Source organism: Mandrillus leucophaeus, unplaced genomic scaffold, assembly GCF_000951045.1.
Source record: "Mandrillus leucophaeus isolate KB7577 unplaced genomic scaffold, Mleu.le_1.0 Scaffold157, whole genome shotgun sequence".
Taxonomy (NCBI): domain Eukaryota; kingdom Metazoa; phylum Chordata; class Mammalia; order Primates; family Cercopithecidae; genus Mandrillus; species Mandrillus leucophaeus.
This window is the reverse complement of record NW_012101554.1, coordinates 5,068,197-5,084,100: the sequence shown is the minus strand read 5'-3', so window position 1 is coordinate 5,084,100 and position 15,904 is coordinate 5,068,197. Positions and strand designations below refer to the sequence as shown.

Here is a 15,904-nt window from a genome sequence, read left to right as displayed (position 1 = left end):
ATGGGGCAAGGACATCAGGAGGTGTTGAAAGACAGAGCTGGTGGGTTGTGCTGGCTCATGCCTATAATCCTAGCACTTTGGGAGGCCGAGGCAGAAGGATCACTTGAGCCCAGGAGTTCGAGACCAACCTGGGCAACATAGTAGGGCCCTATCTCTATCTATTTGAAAGAGAGAGACAGAGCCCTGTTGCCCCCTGCCTTGTCCTACCCTCCAGCCTACAGTCCTGTGCAGGTGGGATGGGGTGCGGGGTGCCCTTCTCCTTCCTCCCGCTTTGCCTCTGGGCCTGCATGCTGCTGTCTCTGGCTGGTCAACACCTGCTTGTCCCAGAAGCCTCAGCTGAAGTGTCAGTTCCTCTGGGCAGCCTTCCCCCCGTGGAGACTCTGAACTTGTCCCTCTCTCCCCTGGGACTCTTCACACAGCTTTCTAGTCCATTCCCAGGACCACTGGGTACCTATCAACTGGCCTGTGAGGAAGTGAAGTGAAGGATGGGGACATAGAGGCATGTGTGACGTTCACTTAGATCCTCACTGACCAGAAGGCAGGGGATTTTCCTTAGGAAACAATGTAAACTTTTGTGTTTTTTTTTTGAAATGGAGTCTTGTTCTGTCACCCAGGCTGGAGTGCAGTGGCGCGTACTCGGCTCACTGCAAGCTCTGCCTCCTGGGTTCACACCATTCTCCTGCCTCAGCCTCCCAAGTAGCTGGGACTACAGGCACCCGCCACCACGCCCAGCTAATTTTTTGTAATTTTAGTAGAGACGGGGTTTCACCATGTTAGCCAGGTGGTCTTGCTCTCCCGTCTTCGTGATCCGCCTGCCTCGGCCTCCCGGAGTGCTGGGTTACAGGCGTGAGCCACCGCGCCTGGCCTAAACTTGTTTTCTGTTGGCGTATAAAACCCACCTCAGGCCAGGCACGGTGGTTATCCACAATCAAGTGGGCTCCGGGAGGTCTGGCTGTCGGTACTAAGTGAAATGAGAGCTGCTCCTCCAGGCCTGGCCCCCAGCCCTGCCTCGCACGCCTTTCCCTGCCCACCCTCATGTTTTCGGTCTTTGCTCATGACTGCCCCATCTCACCATGTTCTTGTCCCTTCCTTGTAGCATGATGCTATATTTGGGATCCTTAACAAAGTGAAGCCTTCCTATAAATCCTGTGCCGACTGCGTGTACCCTACAGCTGGTGGGGCTCCTGAGGCCTCCAGGGAGCGATGTGAGGACCCCAGTGCTCCCGCCATCTGCACCCAGCCAGCCTTCCTGCCCCACATCACGTCCTCCCCCGTGGCCCACATGGCCAACAGGTCCCGTGTTGCGGAGAAGCCAGCCTGCGGCCCAACTGAACCTCCCCCGTTCCTACCACCAGCAGGCTCCAGGAGGCCAGACACCAGTGGCCCTGGGGCTGGAGCTGTCCTAGAACCACCAACCAGCCTTTTGGAACCTTCCAGAGAGACCCCAAAAGTCCTGCCAAAGTCCCTCCTTTTGAAGAATTCTCACTGTGATAAGAACCCTCCCAGCACAGAAGTGGTCACAAAGGAAGAATCGCCACCCAAGAAAGATACAAAGCCAGCCAAGGACCTGAGGCTTCTGTTCAGTAACGAATCTGAGAAGCCGACAACCAACAGCTACCTGATGCAGCACCAGGAGTCCATCATTCAGCTGCAGAAGGCGGGCTTGGTCCGCAAGCACACCAAAGAACTGGAGCGGCTGAAGAGCGTGCCTAGTACAGACCCAGCACCTCCCTCCAGGGACGGCCCTGCCGGCAGGCTGGAGGCCAGCATCCCCGAGGAGAGCCAGGATCTAGCCGCGCTCCACGAGCTGGGCCCCCTGGTTATGCCTGGCCAGGCTGGGAGTGATGAGAAATCAGAGGCCGCCCCCGCTTCATTGGAAGGAGGCTCACTGAAGAGCCCCCCTCCTTTCCTCTACCGCCTGGACCACACCAGTAGTTTCTCAAAAGACTTTCTGAAGACCATCTGCTACACCCCCACCTCCTCTTCCATGAGCTCCAACCTGACCCGGAGCTCCAGCAGCGATAGCATCCACAGCGTCCGTGGGAAGCCTGGGCTGGTGAAGCAGCGGACGCAGGAGATTGAGACCCGGCTCCGGCTGGCAGGCCTCACTGTCTCTTCTCCACTGAAGCGCTCACACTCCCTTGCCAAGCTCGGGAGTCTCAACTTCTCCACGGAAGACCTGTCCAGTGAGGCTGACCCCTCCACCGGCGCTGACTCCCAGGACGCCACGTTGAGCGAATCTTCCTTCTTGCATGAGCCCCAGGCAACCCCGAGGGACCCAGCAGCAACCTCCAAATCATCAGGGAAACCCACCCCAGAAAACTTAAAGAGCCCTTCGTGGATGAGCAAAAGTTGACCCGCCTTTTGCTGCGTCAGGCCGGGCGGATATTTTCATATGATCCCTCCCTCACTTTCACTGTGGATTTTGATCGACCCCTTACATCTTGATTTCCCTTAAACGATTGAAGTCATCCTAACTTTTCCCCTACTCTTGCCATAGAGAGGAGAAGAAACTAACCAACGTGCAGCACAAAAAGGAGAGCTATCAGTCGTGTGGTCTGGAAGAACCAGGAGCCGCCGGCCAGGAGACACAAAACTCCGCTCCCACCGTGTCTTCAAGAAGAACCGTGTTTTAGGAAGAACGTGCACACATAGGCGCACACGTCCAGACTGTTCCCTTCGCAGCCTGCAAAAGAAGAGTCCTGGTGGTGGCAGCCTCACCGCCGCACACGTTCTAGCTCATTCTGGACCTCGCAGAAAACTCTCGATGGCAACGTTAAGTCCTACCTCTGTTCTCGCTGTGCTTTTTATTTTTAAAACACAAGAATGACCAAGACTTGTTCCAGGGAATAATGCTCTGTCTGAAAGCGTTTTTCCAAAAAAAACTTTTCATTTTGTTTTTCAGTTGGGACCCCAGACGTGTCAAGACTTTTAACCTGACAGCCCCAAGCGCTGCTGGGTAAAGTCATCAGATGGGTGGCCCCACGCTGTTGTTGAGCTGACTCTGTGCCCAAAGGGCGGTGCAGGCTGTCTGTCCTGGTTGTGTTGTTACGTGTTTGACAAGCACAGGGGTCTGGTGGGGGAAAATATATGGGTTGTACTGAGTTGTCGCTAATGCTGAAGTTTAAATCTGGAGGGGAATGACCCACCCACATTGTTGAGCCTCTGCTGCTGAACCACATGGTTGTGTTTAGGTTTGAAATTGCTCAAGTGTCTGGCTCAGGTGGTGGTTCTGAGACACATCGTCCTGCTGGGAGCCCAGATTGCTCAGGTCCACTAGGGCCCATCTAGGGAAGGGAAAGGAGATTTCAGCAGCTTCCCCGAAAGGAACGGGACTGTCGGGACGCTTCCCGGATGTTTACGGTTGCCCCTTCCTGCAGTGAGATTACTGCTTCCTGTTTCCCTCCAGCTCTTCCCAGCAGTGGTGATGGAGTAAAAGAGGGATCTGTAGTCGCTGCCTGGCTCTGTGGGCGGCCCCTTTAAGACTCAGGTGAGCTCAGCTAGTCCCGCTGCACCAGGCTTGAATCAAAGGTGTCAGCAAGCTGGATGTCAAAACATTTCAAGAGGGCGAGGCAGCTTGTCGAAGGGCAGAAAGGTTGAATTCAGGGGTCAGCAAGCTGTGGCATGTGGCCCCGTGAGCTAGGCATGGTTTTTCCTTTTTCCTTTCTTTGAGACAGGGCCTGGCTCTGTCTCCCAGGCTGGAGTACTGTAGTACAATCATGGCTCGCTGCAGCATCAACCTCCCTGGCTCTAGCAATGGCTTTTACCTTTTTAAGGAGTTGTGAAAAAAAGCAAAGAATATGTGACAGAATTCACGTGGCCCACAAAGCCTGAGATACTTACGGTCAGGCCCTTTACCTGGTTTGATTTGCCACACAGGGCTGCCCATGGCCCTGTAGGAAGAAACTGGGTCAATTTGAAGCCCTCTGCCTCTCTGACACCTACGGCCAGATCCTTCCCTCCTCCCGACCACAAGCTTTTCCAGCCCCGCACTAGCCTCACCTGTGCAGGATGGAGTAGGTGCGTACGCGGGAGAAGGCAGGGGAACACAGTTGTCTGAAGCTCTTCCACAATTCCATCTTGCCCTCAGCTGGGTCTGCCAGATTGACTCAGTGAAACCAGAAAGCCTTCAAGGGCCAGCTGATTCTGAAAGTGGGTAAGTGAGCCATCATCTTACATTGGTCAGAACCGTGCTCCCCAAAGCTGTTGTAGAAAGCACCCCAGGCCGGGTCCACGGGAACAAGGCGAGTCCGTATTTCGCCTAGTGGGCAGAATTTTTGCAAAAATCCTCTCTCCGGGACTTTGTCTCCTTGGAGTGATTTTTAAAAATACATACATTACTTTATAGGAAGCTGTTTTCCCACTAGTGTCAATTAAAATCACCTTAAAAGGTGATTATCCACTTATTCCTGAAACCCTGTGGGTTGTTCCCCCTCTCCCTCAGCCAACAAAAGCATAGCCTCAAAAAATACCAAGTTCAGTATGTTTTTGCCAAATCAAATTTCATGTGGTAGATCAATTTTTGTGTCAAAATAACCTTTTAAATTTAGTGATGACAGGCTTTTGTTGGTTTTTTAACCACGTCTATGTATGAGAATGATATATTTTTGAAAACTTTAATTTTGAAAGCCATAATTTTTCTTATCTAAAGAGTTGGGGGGTAGGGTGTGGAATCAGGAGAATACAAGTTGGTCTTTGGCTTCTGGCAAACTTACCTATTCATTTTCTGAAGCACAGCTAGCATGTCAATATCCAGACAAGAGCACTGGTCCCGTCCTCAGAGCAAAGTGAAGCATTCTTGACTTGATGCTTAATACTCTGGCCTGGAGAAAAGGATAAAGATTTTTTTTTTTTGGAACCCAGATCAGTTGCATGTAAACAGATGGCACGTGGCTATTTAAAATGCTGTACGATGCGGCTGAGTGTGGTGGCTCACGCCTGTAATCCCAGCACTTTGGGAGGCTGAGGCGGGCAGATCATCTGAGGTCAGGAGTTCTAGACCAGCCTGGCCAACATGGTGAGACCCCCGTCTCTACTAAAAATACAGAACTTAGCTGGGTGTGGTATCGCGTGCCTGTAATCCTAGCTACTTAAGAGGCTGAGGCAGGAGAATTGCTTGAACCTGGGTAGCGAAGGTTGCAATGAGCCGAGATCGCGCCACTGCACTCCAGCCTGGGTGCAGTGAAACTGGGAGTGAAACTCCGTCTCAAAAAAATAAAATACTGTATGAACAAGATGAGCATTCCGTCAGGCTTTGGGGCACCTGGGCAAAGACAAATTCATACTGTCCGCACTGTAAAATATGCCATAGCTTGGCCCTTGCTTTGTATGCAACCTTAGCTGATGGGGGAAATTCCAAACATAAGTATCACAGGAAAGAGGCAGGCGGAGGCGGCAGGGGTCTGTGCTGTGCAAGTCACTGATTTTTTATGACTATCATTTTCATTGAATGCATTTGTTGAATTGGGACAAAAGGAACATTTTCTAAATCAGTTTGATACTCTGTATAAACAGCTGAATCTTATCTTCTGTCTCACATTAATTCATGTGGCATGCCAAAAGTTAGACTGAACTTTTCTACATCTTCACCTTGCATTGGTACAGGAAGGTCTTCTCTTTAAGTCTTGTTAAGTATAAGGGGGATAGTGGTCACAGGAAGAGGAGGACCAGGCTGCTCTCGGATGGTTAATTGACAATGACGATTTCCATTTCTTTTTCTTATGGCCACTTCCGCGTCTTCTAGCAAGGTCCCTGGTTGCACGTATTTCCTAAGAGCAAAATTTGTTTCTCTTCACATTCCCTGCTTGCTTGCTCTCCGCGCAGGGACCCCAGCCAACCTCTGGGCCGTTGAATAGCTCTCTGCTGGGTGGCAAGCCCTTCTCCTTGGCACCCTGTTGCTTAAGCATACAGATTGCTCACCGGGTGCACACAGACAGCTGTACTGTCCAAGCCCATTCTGCTCCACCCTGCCCTCTTCAGCTACAGAGCATTCCGGTAATCTAAAGCCCTTTCCCCTGGAGAAGTCCAGAGGATGCGGCAGTATGGAGCTGAGCTTGAACAGAACAGACCCTCAGCACGGCCCTGGACTAACACACTCTTATCTCATTGCAGTCCATTTTAGAAAGTTGATGAATTTCCCCACCACTCTCCTGGGGACCTTGTCTCCCTAGCGGGAACACATGCGACATAATTGAGTCAAGATCCTATTAAGTCCCCTCGCCTGAGACATCTGGAGAGGGAGTTGCCTTTCCTTGGTGGGAAATTGTTGGTGCCAGAATACATTGTGCCCAAAACTCTCCTCATTGGCTGGCCACCTAGCAGGGCTCCTCTAAACACCAACTCAGCGAGGGGACCCCCTTCACCTCTGGCAAGAGCTGGGTAGATCAGAAACTTGGTGACACCTGGCTAGCACGGAGCAGGCTCACTCATCTTGGTCCCACTACCCAGATTCCTGCAGACACTGCAGGCCAAACGAAGGTCGTTGAATGACCCCTGTCCCCAGCCACTTGTTTTGTCATCGTCTGCTCTGCAATGGAATGCCTGTGTGTGTGAGTTCACTCTGCATCTGTATATTTGAGTATAGAAACCAAGTCAAATGATCATGTGCATCCAGACACATTACGTCACCTGAGCCACAGAGCAAATCACCTTAATGATCTGGAATGAAACTGTGACCAGAGCCGCCCTGGGTGGTTCTGGAGAGACTGCCATCTTCTTGTTTGGCCATAGGTGCTGGGGCCCTGGCTTCAGTCACTGTCTCAGACAGGAGTCCCGATAAGCAGATCACCAGTCCTCCACTGTCCTTCCTGTCGGCCTTGCTGCATGAGAAGATAGCTGCTTCCTCCCTCTTTTCCTACACTGTAATTATTGTTTTACAATTGAGTGCCTTAATAATAGTTTACAAATACTATGTATTTATGCAAAACTGTTCAACTCTCATCTGTTGTGATTGGATACTTGATCTTGTCAGTAGTGGTCGGTATTGGGATGTGAGCTTGTCCTACTCCATACGTGTTTATTCTGCTATGCAGTTTTACGTTGTGTTCCTATCTATTCCAAGGAGCCTTGCTAGAAACAACACTGGTAGTTCCTGCAGGCCAGGCAGGCATTGGCCGACACTGCGTCCCATAGGAGCCAATGAAAGAACGTAGCTTGGTCTGCTATCCAGCTGTGGGGTAATGCAGGCCAGGCGGCCTCTGCACCAGACTCTAGCACCTGCCCATTCCCCAGTCACACAATCATACTTTTCTTTCATAGACATTTTATTACCACCTAGGCCACCCTTGTTTTCCTCTCTGTTAGTGTCCTGAGCTCTTTTGCAACAAAATGTAGGTACAGACCAATCCCCGTCCCTCCCCCAATCAGGAGCTCCACACCAGGAGTTGTTTGGTTTTCCAGAAGCTGCCAGTGGGTTCCCGTGAATTGCGTTACGATATTGATGATTATTTTTATTATATTGTTTTTCTTGTTTTTTTAATAATATATTTAAAGGCAGTATCTTTTGTACTGTGAATTTGCAGTAGAAGATGCAGAATGCACTTTTTTTTTACTTCTGTTGGTGTGTATTGTATATAGTGTGTGTGCTTCTTGTGATGAAAATAAACTTTTTCTTTATAAATTCCTGATGACTGAGTTTATAAAAAAGGAAACTGCTTCCTCAACCCTTGCCAAGACAGTCTGATACATCATCATCGTCGTCATTGACATGGACAGTCTTTATTGAGCATCTATTATGTGCTAAGTTATTTGCTAGAAAACCTGGACAAGTTATACCAAAGAAAGGGGCACGGGAAGAAATGTTAGCTCCTCCCAGGACTAGTCTGTTTTCTTTCTAGTTTTGTCAGTAAGCAAGAGCAGGCCCACTTGTGGGTGGTCCTTTGTGTACCAAAAAAAAAAAGTTATCCACCAGGAAAGGGTTTGGACTTTGGGTGGGTTCTCTTCCCATACAAGTAGAAAAAGTAAAGCCAGAGGTATGCACTAGAGAACATCTAACCTGCTCCCCCCAGCCCTGTTGGGAGAGGAGGACTCTGGAGGCTGAGTACTGCTGATTTCCAAGGTACATGCTCATGTTCCAGGCCACTGCACACCAGGCAGCTTTTGGTGGCTCTCCTCCCTTGGACACTCAGGAAGCAGAGGTGCTTCCTTTTTTTTTTTTTTTTTTTTGAGACTGAGTTTGCTCTGTTACTCAGGCTGGCGTTCAGTGGTGCCATCATAGCTCACTGCAGCCTTGACTTCCTGGGCTAATGCAATCCTCCCACCTCAAGCGATCCTCCCACCTCAACCTCCCCAGTAGCTGGGGCTACAGGTGTGCACCACCTTGCCCCGCTAATTTTTAAAATGTATTATAGAGATGAAGTCTCACTTTGCTCTCCAGACTGGTCTTTAACTCCTGTCTTCAAGTGATCCTCCCACGTTGGCCTCCCAAAGTGCTGGGATTACAGGTGTGAGCCACCTCAACTTCCATCTTAAAATTCTGCCACCTTAGAGTTCTTTGCTTTCAACTGTGTAGCCAAGGAGGACTCGCATTCACTCAGTCTCCTCTGTCTGGATGCAATACATCATTTCTACTCGCTTTCCAGTGGGCGAGGCCCAGTCACAGGGTCCGAACGCAACAGCCAGGGAGACTGGGAAATGTATGGGGCACATGTATTTGGTGAGCACTGACTGCCGCAAGTACCTGGGTGTGACCCCTAAATTCCAGTGCCTGCAGAGCCAGGAAGTATTTTGTTCAGTTCATCTGGACTTGCTTTCTCAACTGGACTCAAACGACTGATGAATAAACCAGAATGTAAGTTTATTACTTTACCAAAAGAATTACAGTTGTCAAGGGGACCAGATTACTCACATGCTAATTAGCACATTTAGTCCTGCTAGGTAAGTCTTTCTTTTTTTGAGACAGGGTCCCCCTCTGTCACCAGGCTGGAGTGCAATGGCAGTCGTGGCTCACTGAAGTGTTGATCTGGGCTCAAGCAAGCCTGCTTCAGCCTCCCAAGTAGCTTGGACCAGAGCCACACACTGCTGCACCCAGCTAAATGTATGTATGTATGTATGTATTCATTTATTTATTTATTTAAGAGATGGGGTCTCACTATGTTGTCCAGGCTGATCTTGAACTCCTGGTTTCTGATGATCCTCCTGCCTCAGCCTCCCAAAGTGTTGAGATTATAGGCATGAGCCACTGTGCCCAGCCCCTTCTAGGTGAATCTATATGGGGTGCCAAATTTTCATTAAGAATTGCTTATTGAATATTAAAAGTTTAGCGGGATGCTTCTTTTTTTTTTTTTTTCTTTTGAGGTGGAGTTTAGCTCTTGTTGCCCAGACTGGAGTGCAGTGACGTGATCTCGGCTCACCACAACCTCCGCCTCCTGGGTTCAAGCGATTCTCCTGCCTCAGTTTCCCGAGTGACTGGGACTACAGGCATGTGCCACCACGCCTGGCTAATTTTGTATTTTTAGGAGAGAGAGGGTTTCTCCATGTTGGTCGGGCTGTTCTCAAACTCCTGACCTCAGGTAATCCACCCGCCCTGGCCTCCCAAAGTGCTGGGATTACAGGCGTGAGCCACCGTGCCCAGCCGCAGAATGCTTCTAATAGTGTTACCAAGCTATAATTTAGCCCTCTCTGTAAAATGTTTTCAAAACAAATCACTGAGGGTCATGGTTCAAGACACTGTTCCCTGGCAAGGTTGAAGATAGCTAACAAATTCTCTTTGGGTTCCAGCCATGAATGGGGTGGAATGGACCCCAGCAATCTGTATGTTTCTGAGATTCCCTGGGAATTCTGATGGCCAAGTTTAGAAACCATGAAAATAAGAATGTGATGCAACTGAGTGGGCTCACGCTTTGCTAGTTACAATCACATCGCACACATGCTTTTTGGAGACAATACCCACACCACCCTAACAATGTATGTGTTCATAAAACTCATCCGATACTTATTTCTTCAGGGCCCTAGGACAATATTCCTGTAATTGACTGCTTTTCCCCTGATTTCCTCCTCAGAGTAACCATCTCCCAGTTGGGTGTGACCCCAGATCACACCCACAGTGGAGGTGGTTTTGCTGGGGAGGATCCGCATGCTTGTTTGTGTTTATGCCTGGGGAGGCCTCTCTTGGCAAGATGTTTGGGAGAGGCTCCAAAGGCAGCACGGAGGATGACTCGGAACTTAGGGGGATTCACTTTGTGGTAAAGAAGCCCTTTCTAAAGGAGAGCTCCACTGATAGCACACAAAGTGAGCCCCACCCAGGAAACACCACCCACCCACGCATCCTTGCCGCCTAAAACCAGGTTATGTTTATCACATTCCTTCTATGTGCTTTACGTAAGGAAACCCCCGGAATCCTCCAAACTGGGCATTGCGGTCTGTGATGCATATCTCAAAAGAGGTGAGAGGGTCGGGCACGGTGGCTCACGCCTGTAATCCCAGCACTCTGGGAGGCCGAGGCGGGTGGATCACTTGAGGTCAGAAGCTCAAGACCAGCCTGGCTCACATGGTGAAACGCCATCTCAACTAAAAATACAAAAATTAGCCGGGCGTGATGGCGGGCACCTGTAATCCCAGCTCCCCGGGAGGCTGAGGCAGGAGAATCGCTTGAACCCGGGAGTTGGAGGTTGCTGTGAGCCAAGATCGCACCACTGCACTCCAGCCTGGGTAACCAGAGTGAGACTCCATCTCAAAAAAAAAGAGGCAGAGGAGAGTCCTTTTCCTTCTAACTTTCTTGGACTCTTTGGACTACCTTGGGATCCTTCTATTTACTGCCTTGTTGGCATTATCCTCAGTTTATGGAAAAACGGGCCTACAGAGTGGAAGTCATTTGCCTACAGGTACATCCAAAAATTGATGAAGCCAGATGGGAACTGCTCCCTCCGCATCTGAAACCCTTCCCAGAGCTGTCTCTCCCACCCCAGAAGTAGAAAGAAGCCAGACGAAGATGCATCTTCATCTCCTTGTGGTTTCAGCAAGAAAGCAGGTGAGTTGGAGACGAAGCCCCCAGCCCCTGGGAAATGGAATCCACTTCTTGCTCCAAAGGCTATTGGAGTGACACAAGGTGTGTTTCTCTTCCATAGATCATACTCACCATATTTTGCCTTTAAATGGAAATTGTGTATCCTGAAGTACCTTGTTAAGAGTCCATTTTCAGCCCGAAATTCCTTTTTTTGTAAACCGCTTCAGCAAATAAAGTGTGTTGGCATTTACATTAGCAACCTCCCAGCCTAGGAGAGGATGCTCCAGCATCCGACTCTAAAAGACAAATTTGACTGGGCACAGTGGCTCATGGCTGTTATCCCAACACTTTGAAAGGCCAAGGCAGGCAGATTGCTTGAGCCCAGGAGTTCAAGACCAGCCCGGGTAACATGATGAAACCCCATCTTTACAAAAACTACAAAAATTAGCCAGGCATGGTGGTGTGCCAGTGGTCCCAGCTACTTGAGTGGCTGAGGTGGATGGATCTCCTGAGCCCTGGGAGGCAGAGGTTGCAGTGAGCCTAGGCAACAGAGCAAGACCCTATCTCAAAAACAAATAAAAATAAAAGATTAAAAAGCAACAAGTTATCCCACAAGTGGTACATTGTGGTGGTGGTGGTGGTGGTGGTAGACCTCCCTCTGGTTCTTGAAATTGGATCAAAATGAGTTGACAATGCTACCTACTTCATGGGGCCATTGGATAATTCACTGATAATGCATGCAAATCTCCTTCTGCCTGGAAGACTACCAAATAACTAAATGGTGGTTGTTATTGTTGGAATTGGAGTATATACTGAGCTTTTCCTAGTTGCAAGGCCTTCACATGTATTACCAAGTTAATCCTCACAGCAGATACGACTCTGGTTTACAAAGGAAGTGGTGGATGCTCAGAGAGGTTAGGTGACGTGGGTCAGGGACACACAGCCAGGAAGGGGCAGAGGCTGGGAGTGCCTGACTCCAAATTCATGCAATTTCTACCCCACCATCTTCTCCCCAAGGAAAATAGTCCCTAATGCATGTGCACAATGCTTAGAGGGCAGAGATGCTCAACAGATGCTGAGAGAGTGAGGGCGTAAATGAGATATGCCATGAAAAGGAGCCCCTGTGTACTTACGTGTGCGTTTGTTTAACTTGTGGACAAATACAGATAGGTGCAAAAAATAAATCTTCTTTTTGCAATCGAGAACTTACTGTTCAGTATGAGTTCTGATACATATAAGAAAGGCTATTATGATACCTGAGTCAGTTAACTGAGGGAGTACTGATAACCATAAGTGTTAGCTGCAGGCTGGGTACAGTGGCTCATGCCTGCAATCCCCTCACTTTGGGAAGCTGAGGTGGGAGGATTGCTTGAAACCAGGAGTTCAAGACCAGCCTGGGCAAGAAAGCGACACCCCATCTCCACAAAACTTTAAAAATTAGCTGGGTGTGGGGGCATGTGCCTGTAGTTGTAGCTACTCTGGAAGGGGAGGCTGAGGCAGCAGGATTGCTTGAGTCCAGGAGTTGGAGGCTGCAGTGAGCTTTGATGGCACCACTGTACTCCAGCCTGGTCAACAAAGTAAAACCTGTCTCTTAATCAAAAAAAAAAAAAAGAAGAAGAAGGTTGGTTCTAGGACTGTAGAATCAATAGCAAAAAAGCACAGGATTTGAGGGAAATCCTCAGTTATATTAATTTTGTATTCCAATTTCATGTTGACTTGATTTTTTACAAAGATCTTTTTTAAAAAGGAGTCCCTGCTTCATTTACCAAAGCTTGGAATGTTTGGGGACACCTGTGACTGCCTAAACCAAGTTTAGGCCCAATAGGCAAGGCCCTGGCCTATTGGGACTGAACCCCAGGTCAATGCCAGGCATTTGCTGTGAATCAAAGAATCCTGAGTTTTTCAGAGTCCAGAAGAATCCGAAAGGTCAACCAAGCCAATCCCCTTTGTAACATCCACCCATTCTGGCATTCTTCTCTGGTTCATGAAGCCCCTGCTGTGGGCCAGGCACTGGGGAAGCGAAAAGGCAGTCTGTGTCATCCCAGGGATCCTGACAGAAAGTTTTCTGTGAAAGAAAGAAAAGTCACCACCTGCTAACAGCAATGGGTTCGACAGGCAGGGTTCAAGGCTTATTTTGTTCCTCCTTTTGTCTGTCTTCCAAAATCTCTGCAACAGAATTATGTTACTTTTGTGTGTGTGTGTGAGATGGAGTCTCGCTCTGTTGCCCAGGCTGGAATGAAACGGCGTGATCTCAGCTCACCGCAACCTCCGCCTCCTGGATTCAAGCAATTCTCCCGCCTCAACCTCCCAAGTAGCTGGAATCTCAGGCATGCACCACCGCGCCCAGCTAATTTTTATATTTTTAGTAGAGATAGAGTTTTGTCATGTTGGCCAGGCTGGTCTCGAACTCCTGACCTCAGGTGATCCACCCGCCTCAGCCTCCCAAAGTGCTGGGATTACAGGTGTGAGCCACCACATCTGGCTTTTTTTTTTTTTAGACAGAGTCTCTCTCTGTAGCCCAGGCTGTAGTGCAGTAGCGCAATCTTGGCTCACTGCAACCTCTGCCTCCTGAGCTCAAGTGATTCTCCTGCTTTAGTTTCCCAAGTAGCTGGGACTACAGGCACATGCCACCATGCCCGGCTAACTTTTCATATTTTCAGTAGAGATGGGGTTTCACCATGTTGGCCAGGCTGGTCTCGAACTCCTGACCTCAAGTGATCTGCCTGTGTCGGCCTCAGGACTATGTTACTTTTATAATTTAAAAAATATGGCTGGGCTAGGTGGTTCACACTTGTAATCCCAGCACTTTGGGAGGCCGAGGCGGGTGGATCACGAGGTCAGGAGTTCAAGACCAACCTGGCCAACATAATGAAACTCCGCGTCTATTAAAAATTCAACAATTAGCTGGGTGTGGTGGCAGGCACCTGTAATCCCAGCTACTCAGGAGGCTGAGGCAGGAGAATTGCTTGCACCCGGGAGGCGGAGGTTGCAGTGAGCTGAGATTATTCCACTGCACTCCAGCCTGGGTGACAGAGCGAGACTCTGTCTTGGGGGGAAAAAAAAAAAAAGTAAAGATTTAATAAAAGAGGCCGGGTGCAGTGGCTCACGCCTGTAATCCCAGCACTTTAGGAGGCCGAGGTAGGCGGATTACCTGAAGTCAGGAGTTCGAGACCAGCCTCAACATGGAGAAACCCCGTCTCTACTAAAAATAGAAAATTAGCTGGGCATGGTGGTGCATGCCTGTAATCCCAGCTACTCAGGAGGCTGAGGCAGGAGAATCACTTGAACCCGGGAGGCAGAGGTTGCGGTGAGCCAAGATCATGCTATTGCACTCCAGCCTGGGCAAAAAGAGCGAAACTCCGTCTCAAAAAAAAAAGAGTTAATGAAATAATTGTTTTTTTTAATTGAGCTAAAATTTGCTCTCTAAGCTCCCAGGCCCATGGCTCTAGGAAACTCAGTAGAACGTTTTTGTGGAAGGCTCTCTCCTTCCCTCGCTTTGATGGCATTGCATGGGTCCCGGGAACAGACGTGGTACTTTTGGATCGCTGTAGCTCTCAGACACCAGGCAGGGGTTTACTGTCCTGGGCTGTCAGCTGCTCCAGGTTGCTTGTGCCCACCCTTCTGAGTGTCTGAGGGTGGCAAGGGAACTGCATGGTGTGACAACGGAAGCACAGCGCCCAGGGCTGGCTTCAGGGCAGTTGCATAGGACTCTGAATTTGCGAAGACCTTGCGCTTGTTTTTCACGTTCTGCTGTCACCATCTTGAAATTTCTCATCATTCTTAAACAAGACTGTGGCCTTTTTGTTTTGCACTGGGTCTAGTAAATTATGTAGCCGGTCCTGGCAGCATTACCATTCGATCAAGGGTTTTGAGCAAGACAGCCCTGGGTCTCAATCGCAGCTCCTTAATTTACACACTCTGCAACTTGGGACAAGTGACTGAATCTCTCTCCACCTCGGTTTCCCCATTTGGAAAACAGGAATAACCTCCTAGTGGTATTATAAAGACTAGCACTGTTGGTCTTTGCCTCTCGAAGTCCCCTCTCTCTCACTAGAGAGAGAACTGTTTTCCTTTGTCTTTCTTTTGCCTATTAGACCTCCGCTCCCAAACTCTTCGTGTGTGTCCATGTCCTAAATTTTCCTGGTGCGAGATGACAAAACCCGGGTATTTACCCCAGACAACGTAGCTGCTTCATAATGGGGACCTTGTCTGGATACCAAGGTACAACGTTCATCAGAACGGTGAGTGGAGGAGCGGACTCCACCTCTGACCTTTCATCTCAGGGCTCTCAGCCTCCATTTTAGAACCAAGTCAAATTAATAATGGGCATCCATCAGCCAGTAAAAAAGACCGTTAGTGTGGCTGCCATTCTTAAAGACTCGGACGTGAGGCTTACTGGGGAGAACATGGAGAATCCCCCAGCACCCATGGTTTGCTGGACATGTTTGAACCAACTTCCTTTCATGGAGAACTTAGCTGTCACATGGGGCTGGAAGAGGTTCTGGAGCAACTGAGGATTTCTGGCTGGGGCTACCCCCTGGTGTTATCCAAAGACTTCTAGACTGACCCCAGCCTCCAGCTGCCCAATGGGGTGTTGGCAACAGGATCTCCAACTTTGTGTTTTGTTTGTTTGTTTGAGAAGAGAATTGCTTGAACCCGGGAGGTGGAGGCTGCAGTGGGCCGAGATCATGCCACTGCACTCCAGCCTGGGCGACAGAGCAAGGATCTCCTGTCCTGTCTGTGTGTGCAATGTGCGGGAAGTTTACAGTTAGGAAAGTAATCTTGTTCGCCATGTAAATCAGACACCACCTCCTCAAACCTGCCTGTCAGACCCGGAGCACCCTCCGCTGGTGGCTCTTTCCTCTTAGAAGTCTCTCACGGCCGGGCGCGGTGGCTCAAGCCTGTAATCCCAGCACTTTGGGAGGCCGAGACGGGCGGATCACGAGGTCAGGAGTTCGAGAC

General features: G+C 49.4%; 1 protein-coding gene across 1 annotated transcript in view; it reads left to right on the top strand.

Moving 5' to 3' along the window:
• Positions 1-7,621, top strand: part of SSH1 (slingshot protein phosphatase 1) — a 72,281-nt gene extending 64,660 nt beyond the window's left edge. Inside the window, exon 14 of the mRNA XM_011975581.1 lies at positions 1,097-7,621. Coding sequence (XP_011830971.1) covers positions 1,097-2,356 — 1,260 coding nt within the window. The 3' untranslated portion in view covers positions 2,357-7,621. The remainder of the gene's footprint in view (positions 1-1,096) is intronic.
• Positions 7,622-15,904: the final 8,283 nt, after the last annotated feature.